This window comes from Sciurus vulgaris (genome assembly GCF_902686455.1).
Source record: "Sciurus vulgaris genome assembly, chromosome: 1".
NCBI lineage: Eukaryota > Metazoa > Chordata > Mammalia > Rodentia > Sciuridae > Sciurus > Sciurus vulgaris.
The window spans coordinates 145257152-145275832 of record NC_136461.1 but is presented as its reverse complement, the minus strand read 5'-3'; the positions used below and the strand labels follow the sequence as shown (position 1 = coordinate 145275832).

The window sequence follows — 18681 nt, the reverse complement described above, 5'->3', positions numbered from 1 at the left end:
TTATTAAGAAAACCCACAACTATTCTTATTTATTGGATGAGTTTTATGTACTAGGCAACATGCCAAATACTCCTCAGGCATTATTTAATTCAATTTCCATGAGATATAGATTATGCATCAGTGTGCTTAGCTAAACAGAATGTTTTGGGAACCAAGGGTGTATGCAAGGACACTTCAATTTGTGACTTAGGACCAGAGAAACAAAGAACACTGGGAAAGAGAAGTAGTTGAACTGTGTGTCCATTGGAGCTAATTTTTATAAAGGTCTTGATGGTTCAACTTTGGCCAGAATGGCCAGTCCTGCTCTAAGAGCAATTATATGAAATTAATTTTAATAAATGCTTCTGCATTCCCATAAATTTGTTTTCATCACATCTTTTGACAATATTTTCAAATTAGCAAGCAATTAAAATTGGCAATCACACAAAATTTATAAAAAATAGAAATAGTGTCAACTAATAATTTTTCCAAGAGGTTTAGCAAGAATTTTATGGTACATAATAGGATTGTGGGAAAGGAACAAGAAAAGATGAGTTCTGTATTTAAAAATTAAAATTTATATGGCCAGGAACAGGAAGGAAAATTTTTTAGTTTGGGTGAATTAGATGTTTATTTATTATTATGTAGTTTGAAGAAAGACAACAGAATGGCATTCTGCCAAGTTAATTTCTAGTCTCAATAAATTTAGGTTAGATATGAAAAAATGTCATGGTAACTTCAAACCTTGGTTTTTCCTTATCATCACTTCCTAGTTTCCATTCATATAACATATTTCACAAAAGTAATATGGACATATTTGTTTGACTAAATATTTAATTTATTTAGCAGTATGTAGTTAAAAATAGTATTTAAAATATAACTTGCATGTTTTATTTATATTTATCTTTTGAATTAGAGGAGGGAACACATTCTATTAAACTTAGGCATTAGCACAGAAGGAAAATGAGGTAAATGTTAAGAGAAAACTAAAGGCGAAATTATTCTGGAACTGAAAGTAAGCCTCATTTCCACTCACTCAAACACTTCAAGGTTGTCCCCCGTCCCCCCAAAAAATGGATTAATCAAGAAAAACAGTTTCTAAAGAAATACAAAAGATCAACAAACATATGAAAAACTGTTCAACATCTCTAGCAATTAGAGAAATGCAAATTAAAACTATACTGAGATTTTATCTCACTTGTCAGAACAGCAATTACCAAGAATACAAGTAACAATAATTATTGGTGAGGATGTAAGGAAAAAGGTACACTTATACTTTGCTGGTGGGACTGCAAATTGGCACAAACACTGTAAAAAGCAGTATGAAGAGTCCTCAGAAAACCTGGAATAGAACCATTTGACCCAGTTATCCCACTCCTCAGTTTATATCCAAAGGATTTAAAATCAGCATACTACAGAGACAAAGTCACATCAGTGTTTACAGCAGCTCAATTCACAATAGCTAAGCTATGGAACCAACCGAGGTGCCCTTCAACAGATGAATAGATAAAGAAATTGTGGTATATATAAAAAATGGAGACTCAGCCATAATGAAGAGTGACTTTATGACTTTGACTATTATGCCAAGTGAAATAAGCCGGTCCCCAAAAATCAAAGATTGAATGATTTTGCTGATATGTGGAAGCTAACCCACAATAAGGGGGGCCAGGGGAAGAAGAGATGTTCAGTAGATAAGACAAAGGGGAATAAAGGGAAAGGAGAGAGAATAGGAAAAGGAAAGACAGTGGAATACAAATGATCAAAAAACATATGAAAAACTGTTCAACATCTCTAGCAATTAGAGAAATGCAAATTAAAACTACACTGAGATTCTATCTCACTTGTCAGAACAGCAATTACCAAGAATACAAGTAACAATAGAGGTGGCAAGGCTAGTTGACCCTGATCATCACAGGGAGACAGAGCTATTGTTTAAAATGGAGAAGGAAGAAACCAGATAATCTACTGAGGGCCTTCTCTTGCAGTTCTCTTGCCTGAATATCATGGTAAATGGACAACTATCCTGGCCTGAGAAGGGCACAGCAACCAGGAGATCAAGTCCCTTAGGGACAAAGGTCTTAGTCATGCCACAGGTTAGCTAACAAGACCAGTAGAGGTTCAGGCTGAGAACGAAGCTAATCTATTAGAGCAGGCTCCAATTCAATGACTGGTGTCTCCATCAGAAAAATTCAATGACTGTGGCCCTGTGAGAAGAGGGAGGAATCTATTGAGGTCCCAAAATCAGATGCAGCAACAAAGGCTATAGCTTGTCCTAGTAACCTTTGTCTCCTAAATTATCCCTACCCCAGGAAGGGAGGCCCATTTGAATCCTAGAGGAGTCTCTCCCAGATCTTACACTAAGACAACAGTCTGATACATACAAGGCATGGCCAAGTCAGACCAAGAGCTTAGATCTCCTTTCATAAATACAGGCTTAGTGCCCAGCTGCTGTGGTTGCAGCAGAAGACAATCCTCAGCTGCCCAATCCCCAGAGCATCTTAGCCTTTGTTTAAGAAAACTGTACCACCCAAGGTCACACCTCCTTCGAGGGCCAGCCTACATCCTGATGACCTAAAAATATAAAAATCTTTTACAATGTCCCAAGCCTCCTTGCCTCAGCGCACCAGAATCTAGACAAGTTGAACATTTATGAAATGAATTAGTCTAATTAAACAAAGATTAACTGCATGATTATACAGTTTTTCATAATCCACACAGACCCTTGGTTTCTCATCCTAGTGAACTCCAAAATCATTTGAAAAGATGCTAAAATATCCTGGTATTTGGGTCCCACCTCCTAGCAGTTCTATCTTCATTCATTTGGGGTGGGGCTGAGTATGGGTATTTTCTAAAACCTTTCCAAGATGATTAAGGTACAGCTAGTCAAGAACTACTATCAGACAATGAAAATAAGTCAGTGGGGAGTGGGTGGAAGGGGACCCAAATATGTACCCTCCTTGGGCTCCTATTTTCATTCAGTTGAATGATTTGCTTTATCTCACTAAGGGCTCACAGGTGCCAACAGCATTAATTCCTTAACCTATAGGAACCTGTATAGATATTAGGTGGAAGACTGCTTTAATATGATCATATTCTAGCATTCTGGGTATGCATTGTGCTCACTCTCCTGTCTGGCTGTTTATGTGTGCCTTTCCTTGGAAATCTGTATCACTTTTGTCTGTCTGGATCCCTGTCTTCCTCAGCAATATACATTCATCTTCAACCCTGAAGTGAATATACATTCACTTCCAACTCTGAAATTCCTGATCTCACAGTTGATTCTGTCTCTCAGGATCCACCATCAACTACTTGTCCACCTCTATCTAATCCTCTATGGAGCCAAGAAAAATGGGAGAGGATGATGTATTTGCTGCTTCGGCACTAAGTATATGGTACCACAGACAACTTCAGGCAGGCTCGATAAATTTCCCAGGAAATTTTCACCTTCATTTAATTTTTTGTTCCCTAGGGAAGAACCATACAAAACTAAACCCCTTCAAATAAATTTTCATTCCAGGAATAGGCTGCATTTGGAATCTCTTCCACTTATCACTACTTCCAATTACCAGATTGACTTACTCACATTAGGTCTAGATCCTATCCTTCTCCTTAATCCAAATACTGAGAACTATGAAAGATTCCTCATGTGAGTTTTATGATGGAAGAAGAACTTGTTGCATTCCTTTAAAAGAAACAACTTTATCACTGGCAGAGTTTTCTTTATTTTGAGGTGCTGAGGATGAAACCCAGGGTCTTGTGCATACTAGAGAACTGCTCTACCACTGAGCTACATCTCCAGCCTTTTTATTTTATTATGAGATAGGGTCTCAGCTGCCCAGGATGGCCTCAAACTTGTGCTCTTCCTGCCTCAGTCTTATTAACAGCTGGGATTACTGGCATGTGACACCATGCGTGCCTTATCACTAGCAGATTTTTAATGAGACAAACTTTTTTCTAGTGATCTTTACCTATCTGTGGCTTCAAGTACACAAGTTATTTCCTGTATTGCTTATTCAAACCATTTTTCACATTTTACTGCTTTGGTAATATGAAAACCTAATGTTTATTACAGTTTTGCTTAAATTACATTTTAAAAGCAATATTAGGTTCACTGGAACACTATATATTTAGGGAATATTTTTAAATCCATTTTTGCAAAAATTGGAAAATAAGGTTGCTTGCAAAATAATCATTTTCTTTTGCATATTTGCTGTTGGGTATGATTATTCAGTTATTTAAGGTGGATGGTTCACAAATGCAAGATTTTTTTTAAAAATATGCTTACTGCCATCTGTCATGCCAATAATTATTTCAAAGAAAAATATTTTAAGCAAAAAGAAATAAAGTATAACACATAAATCTTTAACAACTCTAAGCACTAATTAAACTCCAACAGTTAACATTTTAGAATGCTGTCTTCTTAAACTATCTATCCCTGCATGGGTTTTTTAACATATTTAAGGTTAAATTAGTCTAATATATCTCCAAGTGTCTTTTTGCTCATTTTTCCTACTTCTTATGTATTCCTTTTCAGTCCAGAATTTTTATTATCTACACTGAGTCTACCAATAAATCATGGTCCTCTGAAATGAAATGAAAATACCTCCTAACAACTTCTAAATGAAAACATCTACTAACAACTTCACTGAAAATTTCCTCTGCATAAATGTATTCTTGCCAAGAATCTGTCTTAAGTCAGACACAGTTTCAAACTATGACAATTGAAGGGAGGATAATCTATCATTTAGTATTTGGAGTTCTAAAATAATATGTATTTAGCACAAAACAAAATTTTTACTTGGTACTGAATTTAGATTTCACAAACCTGTCCATTCTTTAGTCATCATATAGATGGATTCTATTTTCTCCTCTTCTCATTTTTTTATAAAAACATTAAGATTCCATAGCAAAAACAATACAGTATTAAAAATTTTAAAGAATAAATGAAATTTCCTATGATATCAATCAGAGAGGTTGATATAATCTTGTAATAACAATGTGCACGCACATTTTAGGGGCCAGGGTTGATCCTAAACTAAAAGAAACTATATAATAATTCAGATTTCTGATCGTTTTCAGGCACCATAAAAGATGCAGCATAAAAGATTTAGGATCTTCCCCTGTAAACATAGTCCATGGCAAGACTCTTACTCATACTATTCTTAACATCTTTATATTTGGGGGGGGAGGGAAGGTCAGGAATATGTATTTCTTGACAAAAGAATTGACATAATGACTTTTTTTAAAGTATCAATTTAATCACCCCAAGATATGAAAACATTTAACATACATGTGAGTTCACACATAAATGACAGAATTGAGATTAAAATATATAAAATAATTTGCATGCATTATATTATCAAACTTTTTCTCTACTAAAATATTCTAAACATGCAATTTTAATGACTTTACCATAATTCCACTTATTTAAGCAAGTTTTTTTAACCTTATTTGATTTATTCTTATTTTTTAAACAGCATCTTATTTCTCCCTTATAAATAATGCTATAATCCTATTAGATAAATATTTAAATCACAGATGATTCCTTCCACAGTAAGTATTCCCCAGAGTAAATATATTACCTAAATATTATGAAAATTTTCAAAGTAATGAAAAAAAGCTTCATTGTTAAAATTAAATTTATTTTAAAAATTGATAAATATCAAATAATTTAGTACGTGAAGCATACAAAGGAAAAGTTTACCTTGTGCAAAAAGAACAGGATGAATTTTAAATCCTCCTCCGTTTTTCAATCTTTGGGGCAGTTGTTCAAAATGATAACTATCAATGTAGAAGTAAACCTTCAGAGCTTGCCGACTTCCTTCCACTTGATATGTAAGAGGAACATCTAAAATGACATTCAATGTTATATTACTTCCTGAAATCAGAATATGCTATTCAGGATATTTGGATTATTTAAGGCAGGTATTTTTAATCTTTACAAAGAATCCTGATAATTACTAGAAACTAATACATTAAAAGTGTTCACGTGTATCAAGTTCAGGTTAGACATAAAGTGTTGTTCAGTCAAAGTGTATTAAATCTCATTCTTATTAGCTAAAGCAACAGATTTATTACTATACCACATTTTAAAAATTTTAATATGAAACTTCGTTATACTTTGACACACCAGATGTCTCACTTAACTAAATGAGGAGTTTAGCTACACATGGTTTGGATTCAAAATCTCCTAGGGCAGCTGCTTCATTCATATTTTAGTCAAAATGAGTCCTTGGGGTATCCTTCTTAAGTAGTGTGCAAGGAATTGAGTACATAGCAACCATTAACAAAATTAGCATGGGTTTTGTCAGCTCCATTCCCTGAGCACCAGATCAAAAATGAATCATCCTCTACTGATGCCCTATAGTCATTAGAAATTATCTGTCCAAATTGTAGCTACTTCCAAAGATTCTAAATTTAATTACTTAAAAAAAATCAACTATTTGAAAAGCTGAAATGGTATGTATTTAACAATGCTATCATAAATCCTCTTCATTTTATGATACTTATCCATGACAAATATTTCTACCTCATTAAAAAAGAATGTAAAATCTTCCTAAAAAGCTAGAATGGTCACAATAACTAGTTAGAAACCAAAGCCAATGTGTAGTAGGCATTTAATATATGTTGTTAATTCAGTATTTACTACTTCTAACCTGCTTCTTGAAATATGAATGATGTGAAAGTAGAGTTCAAGGTCAAATGCCATTTATGACCATAGATTCCAAACTCCTTATTAAATTTATCTATTTGATTCTTATCAATAAAGGAGACATTACATTAACCTTTACAAGTATCTTTTGTTTGTAATGATAATGACCACATAATAATGAATATTGTACTTTGTTACTTTTTTAAAAAAAAAGAAATGGGTAAGTTTAGGAAAGAGAAAATAAGTTTCTTGGTGAAGGGGTTGCAAATGAATAACATTTTAATGATGGAAAATCTTTTCTTTTATTCTGGTTTCTAAAATAAAAAATATATGTTTTATGGACACTAAAGGAAACAGATTTATATACATACTAAATATTTGCTTCTTCTAGCTTTTCTTTCATACACCATCATATATAGTTTAAATCATGTTAAAGTTCAGACAGATACTTGCTGGTATCAATACTACCAATCTCTGTGTTAGCAAATGAATAATGTCCTTGAATGGGAAATATTAGGGTTTTGTTAGCTCCATTCCCTAAGCAAGACTAGCACAGAATAAATGAAGACACATCAGGAATTGAGCAGGAAAAACTTAATAAAAATTAGCAAGTGTATTATTTCCAAGTGCAGTTAAAACTAAGTGAACTACATGAAAGAATGGAAAATGTTTCCCTCAAAATATGTGGTATACCAGTAAAAGAGATTAATTCTCATGAACTGCGACAGAAAAATCCTCCAAAAATTAGCAAATCAAATCTAACAATGTATAAAGAAACTGTATACCATAATCAAGTGGAATTTATCTCAAGTATGGAAGGTTGGTTCAACATTTGAAATATCAATTAAAGTAATCTATTATGTCAATAAGATAAAGAAAAACATCATGCTCATATCCATAGATATCAAAAAAGTTGGATCTGACAAACCCCAAGACTCAAACATAATAAAAACTCTCATTAAACTAGAAAGACAGGAGAACTTCCTCAGCTTGATAAAGAATATCTACAAAAATCATAGCTAATATAATATTTGATGGTGAGAAGGCAGAAGATTCCCCACTAATTAAAGAACCAGGCAAGAATGATCCCTCATTATTTCTTTTCTTCTCTGTACTCCAAGTTCCAGCTAATGCAAAAGACAATGAAAGTGAATGAAAAGTATAAAGACTAAAAAAGAAGAAATAAAACCATCTGCATTCACAGACAAGATGATCAACCAAACAGAACCTTAAAAAAAAATGTCAATGGAAAAACTCTTAGAACTAGTAAGTGCTTTTAGTACAGCTGCAGAATACAAAGTCACATACAAAATGCAATTACTTTACTAAATGAAATTGCAATCTGAAGTTAAAAACAGTATCACTTATATCAGTACCCCTTATAAATGGAATATTAGCATATAACACAAATAATGTACAAGATGAAGAAAACTAAAAAATTCTGATAAATCAAAATAAGAACTAAATAAAGAACTACCCCATGTCCTTGGTTAGAAGACTTAATAATGTCAAGATGTCATTACTCCTTTTCTCCACGGTACTACAAGTTCCAGCTACTGCAAGTTCCCAACTTGACTATTGTTCTAATGCAATACATAATCAAGATTCCAAGTCATTTCATGGAAACCAATAAAAAGATTTTAAAGTTTAAATGGAGAGGCAAAAGACCCAGAGTAGCCCACACAATGTTGAAGAAGAATAGGAGGACAGACACAACCTGACATCAGGATTACTATAAAGCTACAAAAATCAAGATAGTGTAATGTTGACAAAGAATAGAAAAACAGATCAACAAAACCCAGAAATAGAGAGCCCTGAAACAGACCCATGTGCACAGAGTCAATTTATCTTTGAAAGAAAGACCAAAGATAATATGATGGTACCAAATAGTCTTTTTAAAAATGATCCTGGACAACTGAACATCTACTTGCAGAATCTAGACACTGTGTTTACTGTCTTCACAAAATTAATTCAAAATGAATCACAGATCTAAAAGTAAAATGCAGAACTACATAAATCCTAGAAGATGGTAGAGGAGAACTCCTGGAAGATCTTGAGTATGGTAATTCCATTTTAGACAAAACCAACAGAATATCAATAAAAGAAAGAATTGAAGAGGGAGTTCAATAAAAGAAAGAATTGAAGAGGGAGTTTTATTAAAATTTAAAACTTCTGCTTTGTAAAAATAATGTCAAAACAATGAGAAGAGAAGCAACAGACTGGGAGAAAATATTTGCAAAGACACATTTGATAAAGCACCGTCATCCAAAATATACAAAGAATTCTCAAAACTCAACAAAATAAAAAAAAATTTAAATTTTTCAAAAGCACTTTTGAAAATTATTGCCTTTTTCTTGTGGAAATTTATCTCTGTGAAAAACAAACTCTGTGACTAGGATATGATGATTGAAAGATTCAAAACCATTTTTCCCTGAGGAAAAGTTCTGTGGTAGGAGCCTGTGGAGGGAATCAACCTAAGGTGAGTTTCAACATCTCCATAAACATGGCAGCCAACCACTGAGTGGGCCATTATTAAGTTTGATAATAAGTCTATGACTTTGAAGTTATTAGCTCCCTCTGAGTGGATTACCCTTTCCTAACCCTTTGTATGATTAATCTTTTTCATCCTACAGATCTCAGTTTAACAACTACTTTTACTTTCAATCCATTATGACCTGAAAAAAGACAAGTTTTTTTGCATTTACTAAGGGCTGCTTTGTGGCATAACATATGGTCTATTTTCAAGAATGTTCCATGTGTTGGTGAGAAGAAAGTTTATTTGCTTGTTGGTGGATGGAATATTCTATATATGTCTGGTAAGTTTATGTTATTGATTGTGTTATTGAGTTCTATGGTTTCTTTGTTTAGTTTTTGTTTGGAAGATCTATCCAGTGGACAGCGGTGTGTTAAAGTCACCCAGAATTATTGTGTCATGGTCTATTTGATTCCTGGAATTGAGAAGGATTTGTTTGATGTACAGGGATGCACCATTGTTTGGGGCATAAATATTTGCGATCATTATGTCTTCCTAATTTAGGGTTCCCTTAAGCAGTATGAAATGTCCTTCTTTATCCCTTCTGACTAACTTTGGCTTGAAGTCCATTTTATCTGAAATAAGGATAGAAACCTCCACTTTTTTACTGAGTCCGTGAGCATGGTAGGTTTTTTTCCCATCCTTTCACCTTTAGTCTGTGGATGTCCTTATCTATGAGATGAGTCTCTTGAAGGCAGCATATTGTTGGGTCTTTCTTTCCAATCCAATCTGCCAGTCTGTGTCTTTTGATTGGCGAGTTTAGGCCATTAAAATTCAGGGTTATTATTGAGATATGATTTGTATTCCCAGTCATTTGGGCTTAGTTTTGGTTTTTAACTTGACTTGGTTTCTTCTTTGGTTTGTTTTTCATTTAAGGTAATTCCTCCCTTTGCTTGTTGTTTTTCATTTCCTCCTTATGGAATATTTTGCTGAGAATGTTCTGTAGTTCCGACTTTCTATTTATAAATTCTTTTAGCTTTTGTTTATCATGGAAGGATTTTATTTCATCTTCAAATTGAAGGTTAGTTTTGCTGGGTGTAAGATTCTTAGTTGGCAACCAGAGCCTGAAATATGTTGTTCCAGGCCCTTGTAGATTTTAGAGTCTGGGCTGAGAAATCTGCTGATATCCATATTGGTTTTCCCCTATATGTAATCTGCTGCTTTTCTCTTACAGCCTTCAAAATCCTATCTTTATTTTGTATGTCAGGCATTTTCATCATAATGTGCCTTGGTGTGGATCTGTTGTAATTTTGTGCACCTGGTGTTCTGTAAGCCTCTTTTATTTCATATTCCATTTCAGTTTTCATTGAAAAGACTTGCTATCAGTATTTCTTTTAAAAAATGCATATTTTCCACAAAATGAATTTAATTCTATACAGTAAATTGAATTCTATACAATATAATCATTCAGCTAGTGTATTACCCCTTCACTAAAGTATTTCATGGGCAGTACCTTGTACTTTCCTTATCACTGAAGTGGCAAAGTGTGCCCATTTATTCCTTTGTATCTTTCACTAGTCTCTAAGTTCCATGCTGATAAGGAATTTGTTTTATTCACTTATCATTATATTCCTTGAACTTGGTGCAGCACTTGGTGGTAGTGGTAGTGGTGGTATGTGTGTATAAAAATTATTTCCTCAACTAAAAACAAGATATCTTCAATCTAGACTTCTGAGTTCCATGTGCTTGGCATGCATATTCTTCCAAATTTCATTATTCTCTAGTACAAAAATAAGACTATGGGTGAGACTATAAAAATAGCTTTTGAAAAAAATGTCAGAGAAATAAAGTAAGGAGAGACTTAAACACTTAGTACTACAATGAGCCACATATGATGCTAGAGCATTTTAAATACTATTTTATTGAAGTCCCTCGACACTGTAAGTTAGGGGAAACTAATGTTCTCACGTTTGCAGGTGAAAATGGGGCCAGGATCTGAACTCAGATCTCTCTAGGTCAAAGACATTTGTCTCTTATGCTTCCTCCTTCATAGTCAAGCAGTCAACTAGAATCCATTCCCACGATGCAGAATTTATTAGTCAATCTGACTTCTCTGCATCTACATGTATAGAAACATGAAACTATGTGCAATGAATGATAAAACTCTAGTTTTCTTATACCATTTAAATAACACTTGATGACCTTTGGTTATTGAATAATTCTTTCCTGAACCAACATAAAATGAGAACTATATTCTTATCATCACTTTTTAATATTTGCTTGGGATATTTACTCATGTAGCACTGAAACTAGCCCTTCATTAGAGACCTACTTTTGGAAGTCAAGATCATGTTTTGAGGAAAAAATACAAAAATATATTGCTGAATATGTATCACAAAGATTGTTACAGGTACAGCTACATTCATACACTACCATTACTTACAAGGTCTCAGTTACTTTTAATATTTAGCATGTGTTCCAATGTGACAGTGTTAAAAAGCTCTTACAATGGCTTTGTAACAAGTGTTTTAACAAGCATATGATACTCATTCTTCCACTGTTCCACAGACCACTTGCCAAAAACGTCACATTGGAATCACAGAAAACAGTACCCCTTGTGAGTTTATAGTTCCTCAGGCAAAACATTTTAAAAAATTAGACCAAAAACACAGTCTTCTCTGCCTTCAGCAGAATTGTGCCTATGCTACTGAAGTAAACAAAAATACATCCTATTCTATACATATTCACAGAAGATCACATAATTGGTTCAAATATTATCCTCATCAAATAATGCCCCCTGCCATATTCTCTCTTGAAGATAATCTGTATTTCCAACTTTGTACTTCATGTTCTGGTTGTTTGGTCCACTACTGGAAACAAAACTTTAATAAAACTCTGTTCTATCTACTTTCCTAAATTAATATAAACAGCACTGACATTTTTTGCCACCTCCACAGCTACCCTTGAGGCCAAGTAGCCATGATGTCTCACCCGAGTCATTCAGTGCTTAGCTAACTCATCCCTGGGCTTCTATCCTAGTCCAGGTAACTGTCAACTCAACACAGCGGACAGAGGCAGCCTTTTATTATGTAAGCCAAATTCCTGTTGTTCTCAATGGGTTGGATGGGAAGGCAAAGCTCTTCCAATGGCTGCTGAGTGCTGCCTGGTCTGGTCTCCTTCTCTCTTCCTCTCACTCGCTATCCTGTACCCACGGAGGCCTGCCTGCTCTTCTGAAAGCATACTACACACACTTCACCTCAGAGTCCAATGAGTGGGAACCCCTCTCCTAAGACTGCATGACTTATACCCTCCACTCTGTCAGGGCTCTATTCTTCCTAACACAACTTCCCTCACTTCCCTATTATTTGTGACTTCTCATCGACCCCTTCATCTTTATCCCTCACTCCCTTTTATTATTATCTTCTAATTCATTATAAAATTAACTTGTTCATTTGATATTATTTTCTTTCTCGACTTGAATATAGACCCAATGAGATATCATCTGTTTAGTTCTCTCTCGACTCTTACACCTAGAAGATCCTTGGCAAGAAGTAGCAGTCAAGAAACTTGTGATGAACAAATGAAAGAATAATTATCACTCCCTAAATCAGATCACAAATTCAATGAGCCTTTACTGAGTCCCTATTTACTGCACAAACATTAAAAAGGTGAAAAGTAACCTCTTACAGCCTGAAAGAAGCTTACATCTCTTATCATAACATGGGGGATCCTTGTATTTATGAAAAAACAAGAGGCACACACACACAAAAGCAAACTGCTGAAGATTCCTTGGACTGATAAATCCATTTTAAACCAATTCACGACAATGTTGAAACAGTATATGAATTATCACAACTTGCAGAAACTAGAAGATGTGGAACATTAAACTGTAGGTATTGCTACTTTTCTGAATGTATAACTTTTAAATTATTGCTTTTGTCAGGTTTAATGGTAGAAAATTGCTAAAACAACAGGGTACTTGTCAATCTTTTAATTCATAAAGTAACTATAAAAGATTTTAATATCAAAGTCTGGTGCTGAAGAAACTCTACAAACATGTAATTACTTACTTGCAACCAGTGGTTCCTCTTCTGATGGTTTAAAGTAAAATGAAACTTTTTCCAAATCAAATAGTGCAACCAGTGTATCTTCTAGCATGGCTTGTTCATCTGTCTACAGAGAAAGAAAAACAATATATAACAAAATATAATGCAATGTAATATAAGATAGCATGACATAATGTGAATTTGGATGAAACAGATTCATTTGTGCTTTATTTACATGCAAAATATTATCAATCCATCCCTAAGAATTTCCTGACCAAAGTGAAATTAACAAGTTCCACCAGGTTACATATTCCTTTTATGATTTTCTATATTTCCTTTGCTCTGTTGTTTAAATAGTTATACATGTTTTATCAATCTATTTTGTAGCTAGACTCTAATCCTGTTGATTTCATTTACAAATAAATGCACAGAGCATGCCATTTGACACTTAATTTCTAAAGTCTGATAAAAATAACAGCTGAAAAGTAAAAATACTGTTTTATTTAAAAGCCATATTACATAATGGCTACCCTAATTTATAATGGGATAATTTCTTCACTGTTCAATTTGCTGTTTATTAGAACTGTGATAAAAGCAATTTCTATGTATGTATATATTTGTCTTATAAAGAGCTTAGGGGCAGGAATAATTTTCACCTAACTTGTCTTTATGGGGATTTAGTCTAGAATCTGGTGAATACCTGATCCAATTTGTTTTAACCATTTGTCTCATTCTTACAACATACAATTTTCCAGCTGTGGTAGCTATGTCAGATATAGAAATCATATCAGTGCAATATGACCTTTCTGGTACTAGATTCTGACCTACCTTCCTATCAGCAGTGTAATGCATTCTCTATAGGGTCTTTTAATGGTCTCACAATGAAAATATAATTAACCTTACCACATACAACTTTTAAAAGTAACTTTTGTTCCCTTAATAATGTGTATGATCCTTTTAAACAACTAGTGCAACATGTTTCAAACAACAGTTTAATATCTTGGTATAACCTTTTACCATGGTTTGGAGGGCAGTGTGAGTAGGGAAAGGAGGTGATAAAGAATTTTCATTATGTGAAAAAGAATTAGTAAGGCAACCCCCAATGTCAAAGAAGTACAACATGGACACAAATAGATTGTGAAAAATGTCATCTTTGCACCTTGGTGTACTACATGATAAAGTGCACAGTATGGTAAATGCTGGAAAAAATGTTTGCTGAATTCTAATTTTTAAAAAATTTGAAGCACCAGAAAAGTGTCTTGAAGCTAGAAGGAAAGGACAAGACTGAAGAATCAGTTTTGCTGAGTGAGAAGAACACACTCAGGAAGAAAAATTCCAAATAGTCTGGCTTCTGAGTGCAACAGTACAAGGCATGACTTCCCACCAGAAGTGGTCAGACAACTGGCTGTGCGTAGAACTCAGGAACAGACAGACCCCAGTGTCTGCAGCTCACAGATAGCTGTTCATAATCCTAGGTGGATTCTTATGTTTGTGATAGGAGGAAGAAAGACTACAGGTTTGATTCTCATCCCCCGCCCAGCAATCTTTGGGGATATTTTTACATCGATTATTTAAATAAATTAAGGGTTTGACAAAATCCACTTTTAAAAAAGAACAGCTTCATTGAGAAAATTCACATACTAGGAAATTAGAATGTACAGCTCAGGTGTTTTTAGTAAATTCATAGAGCTGGGCAACTATTACAAACATCTAACTTCATAATATTTTTATCATCCCCCAAATACTTTTATCATCCAGCACCCATTAGCATCTCCTTTTCCTTCCCCCAATGCCTAGCCCTAGGTAGCCACTTGTCTAATTTCAGTCTCTAAAATTTACCCATTTAACATGTTTCATGATAATGGAATCAAATAATATGTGATTTTTTGATGACAGGCTAATTTTACTCAGCATCATGCTTTCAGGGTTCATCTGTGCTGCACCATGTATCAGTTTTTCATTCCTCGTTCTGTTTAATATTCTTTTGTACAAGTCTGCTATATTTTGTTTAGTCGTTCATTTGGATTGCTTCAACTCTTTAACTGTTCTGAATAATCTTGCTAGGAATATTTGTGTACACGTTTCTGTGTTACTGTAAGTTTTCATTTCTCTTGGTATTACCTATGGGTAGATTTCTGGATAATAAAGAAACTCTAACATTTTGAAGAACTGCCAAACTGTTTTCCCAATAGCTGTCCTATTTCATATTCCCATGACCAATTTATGAGGACCACAATCTCTCCATATCCTCACCAACACTTGTTACTATCTGTCTTTTGGATTACAGCCACAACCATAGCGTATGTAATGTGGTTCTTCTTCACAGTTTGAGTAGCATTTCCCCAATTGTGGCTGATAGTGGCTATCTTTTCATGTTCTCGTTGCCATTTTTGTAACTTCTCTGGAGAAATATTGACTCAAATCCTTTGCCCACTTTTAAACTGGGTCATTTGTCTTTTTACTGTTGAGTTGTAATGGTTCTTCATATATTCTGGAATAAGTCACTGATTAGTTACATGATTTGTAAATATTTTCTCCTAATCATTGAGAAAGCAAATAAAATTAAATTTTGCTTAAAAATTAACAGCATCTGTTTAGACAATAATAGTTTTAAAGTAAGGAGAATGAGAAGTCTCATTCATTTACTTGCTCATATAACAAATACTAAATGTGTACTATGTGATAGGAAGAGAGCTTCCTGTCATAAATTAATTTATATTTGATAAGTAATGATTAATTTTCATCTTGTTTTAAAATGCTTTTCCAAAAGTGCCTTATTTCAAATTAACCAAATAATTATTTCAAATTAACCAAATAAAAAATTGATAACCTGTAATCCACCTATTTGGGAGGCTGAGGCAGAAGGATTGCAAGTTTGAGGCCATGCTGAGAACCATAAAGAAACTATCTCAAAAGAAAATTAAAAGGGCTGGGAATGTAGCTCAGTGGAGAGCAGTTGCCTAGCAAGTACAAGGTCCTGGGTTTAATTCCCTAGTACCACAAATAAGTAAAACTAAATCACCCACATGGATGCACAGTCTTTTCAAAAGAATCTATGTAGTTTCTCTGAAGTACACCGAGATGGACTTCCTTACCCATCATTCCAGAACCTTCTATGGCTGTGCTGTGCAGTTCATCAATCACCTCCCTATCCTCACCATCACCCAAAGCCTTATTTTATGTATAACTTCATACATATTTACTTTAAAACTCAACCGTGTTACTTAGGAGCCACATTTTTTATATATACTTTAACAAATGAAATAGGCTCTCATGTTTAAAATCGTAATTCCTTTTAATGTGCACCTGAGATTTATATGTAAAAGTGAACTTCTGTGCCTTTAAACATCATGATAACTATCACAATCACAGAAAGTATATGTGGAAAAAAAAAACCCTCTGAATTCACCATGGTTTTATTTTTCAAATATTTCAAGATGCCTTACATATATCTAGTGTAGATGCACAAAAATGGCAATCCTATTGCAATTAACACAGGGCTCATAGATTCAACAGAGCAAATGTACTACAGAAGGAACTAATTCCTTTAACACATGCAAATTCTAAACAGATCCTCAGACAGTACATATGCATGTGAGTTGTGTGACCTCTATCAAGCACTCTCCTGATTATCAACCTCAATGGGAGCTCGGGTTTCAAAGTGGGCTGTTTCTTTTGGACTGGATAAGGGAACTGCAGTAGAAAGAACCTCTTTTTCCTGATGACCTTTTTCAGTCAGTGCTTAGGAACACAAGAAGCAGTAGCACATGGAGGTTTTCTCTGCTTTTACCAGCAACAGAAAAGAGATAAAAATCAGGAAAGAAGGAATATATTTTACATACTTATTAAAACTTGAATGACCATGGAAAAAGGTAACCTTATAAAGTAGCTAATGGCACTTGATGTAATAACGAAGGAGAGAATGAGGGGGAAATGATTAACCACTTCATGTTTGGGTCTGTGTGATAATACAGGTTACAGCTGATATAGACAGCCAGAGTCATATGATTCCTTACCAAGTTTGGGGACAGAAGTGACTGAAAGTGAAAGAGAACACCTGCATTCGCTATCTGGTCCAGCCACCTTCTGCTAGCTTCCCAAGTCTCCATCTCATTTTCCTTGCTGTTGTCAAACATCTGGTTTAAGGCTGCCATGAGCTGCTCAGAGAAGGCACAGACGGTAGCCACTAGACTTTGGCAGAAAACCATGTCTCTCCGGAGCTGTGTCTCACTGTCTGTGAAATAAGAGAACACAACAACAGCTTTGAAAAAATATCACAGATGGAGAAGATGAATTCATTAAGCATTTACATTACATTGACTAGTATTTCGTCTTTTTGTCCCAGTACTGGGAATTGAACTCAGAGGCACTCCACCACGGAGCTACATCCCCAATCTTTTGTATTTTTTTAATTTTGAGACAAGGTCTCCTTAAGTTGCTCAGGTTGGACTTGAACTTGCCAACCTCCTGCCTCAGCCTCTCGAGTAGCTGGGATTAACAGGTGAGTACCACCACACCTGTCTATTAGTATTACACCTTTTCATCAAACTCATACCATGTGAAAACTGACTTTGGATTCTATTAATGAGCACACATTTTACCAAATACATTGTTTGGCAATCTTAAGCCCCAAAAAGTGTTAGAAATATTAAAGTAGCTCTTCTTATTTATATTGTGACTCTATTGTGCAATCATTAAATTGTTTTATAAAATGTGAGGAAAAGATAGGGTTCATTTATCTATATTTTCTTTACCTATAGGACATAATTTGCATTTGCCATGAAGACTCAATGTCTAATTTCTCAGGTTATGCTGATGAATGAAATATGATATTATTAATATTGTTTAAAAAGTTATTACCTACTAAACCTGTCCTAATATTAATGCAAAATGCATATGGGGAAAGATTATTTGCTGTCCAATTATTCATATTAATAAGCAAATCTGTATCTCCTGAATTGATTCAGTCATTTCATCAGCTATAAATATGTTCAAATGTATAAGAGACAAATTCCTACATTTCTTTGACATAAGTAATGGATTTACAGTTCTATCACAAATTGATTTTTATGTATCGAAGATATATACACATATATATCTTTGATATAGAAGCTATATTTCCTGCATTTGCCTGGATTTTTTGGTTGACCCATTTAAAGGTATGCCTGCCCTGTGAATTGCCATTCCTGAGCTAGTTTTCTTTCAAATGAAAAGAAACTAACATCCAGAATTTCTGTCTATGGGTAAATGCATATAACTCCAAGTAACACATTCTGCACGCTGAAAAATTATACGCACTAAAAGAAAAACACAGCAAGAAATAATCTCCTCCCAAAAATGTTCTAAACATTTCAAGGGCTTATAGAACCTCTGGTATAAAAAAGCATTATCAATATTAGTGTATAACTGAGATAAATGCTGCCTTTATTCAGGATCAAGTTCTTGCATTATTGACAAAGAGGCATAATTTTAAGATGTTTACCAAGAATACTGAACATCTGTTTTTAATAACCATGAAAAGCACATGTGCA

General features: G+C 34.2%; 1 protein-coding gene across 3 annotated transcripts in view; it reads right to left on the bottom strand.

Annotated features, from left to right (window-relative positions):
• Positions 1-18681, bottom strand: part of PREX2 (phosphatidylinositol-3,4,5-trisphosphate dependent Rac exchange factor 2) — a 270079-nt gene that overhangs the window by 61812 nt on the left and 189586 nt on the right. For all 3 annotated transcript variants that reach the window (XM_079101557.1, XM_079101558.1, XM_079101559.1), the window contains 3 exons: positions 17167-17384; positions 13175-13277; positions 5684-5827 (listed from right to left, as the gene is read on the bottom strand). In XM_079101557.1, the coding sequence (XP_078957683.1) occupies positions 5684-5827; positions 13175-13277; positions 17167-17384 (465 nt within the window). The remainder of the gene's footprint in view (positions 1-5683; positions 5828-13174; positions 13278-17166; positions 17385-18681) is intronic.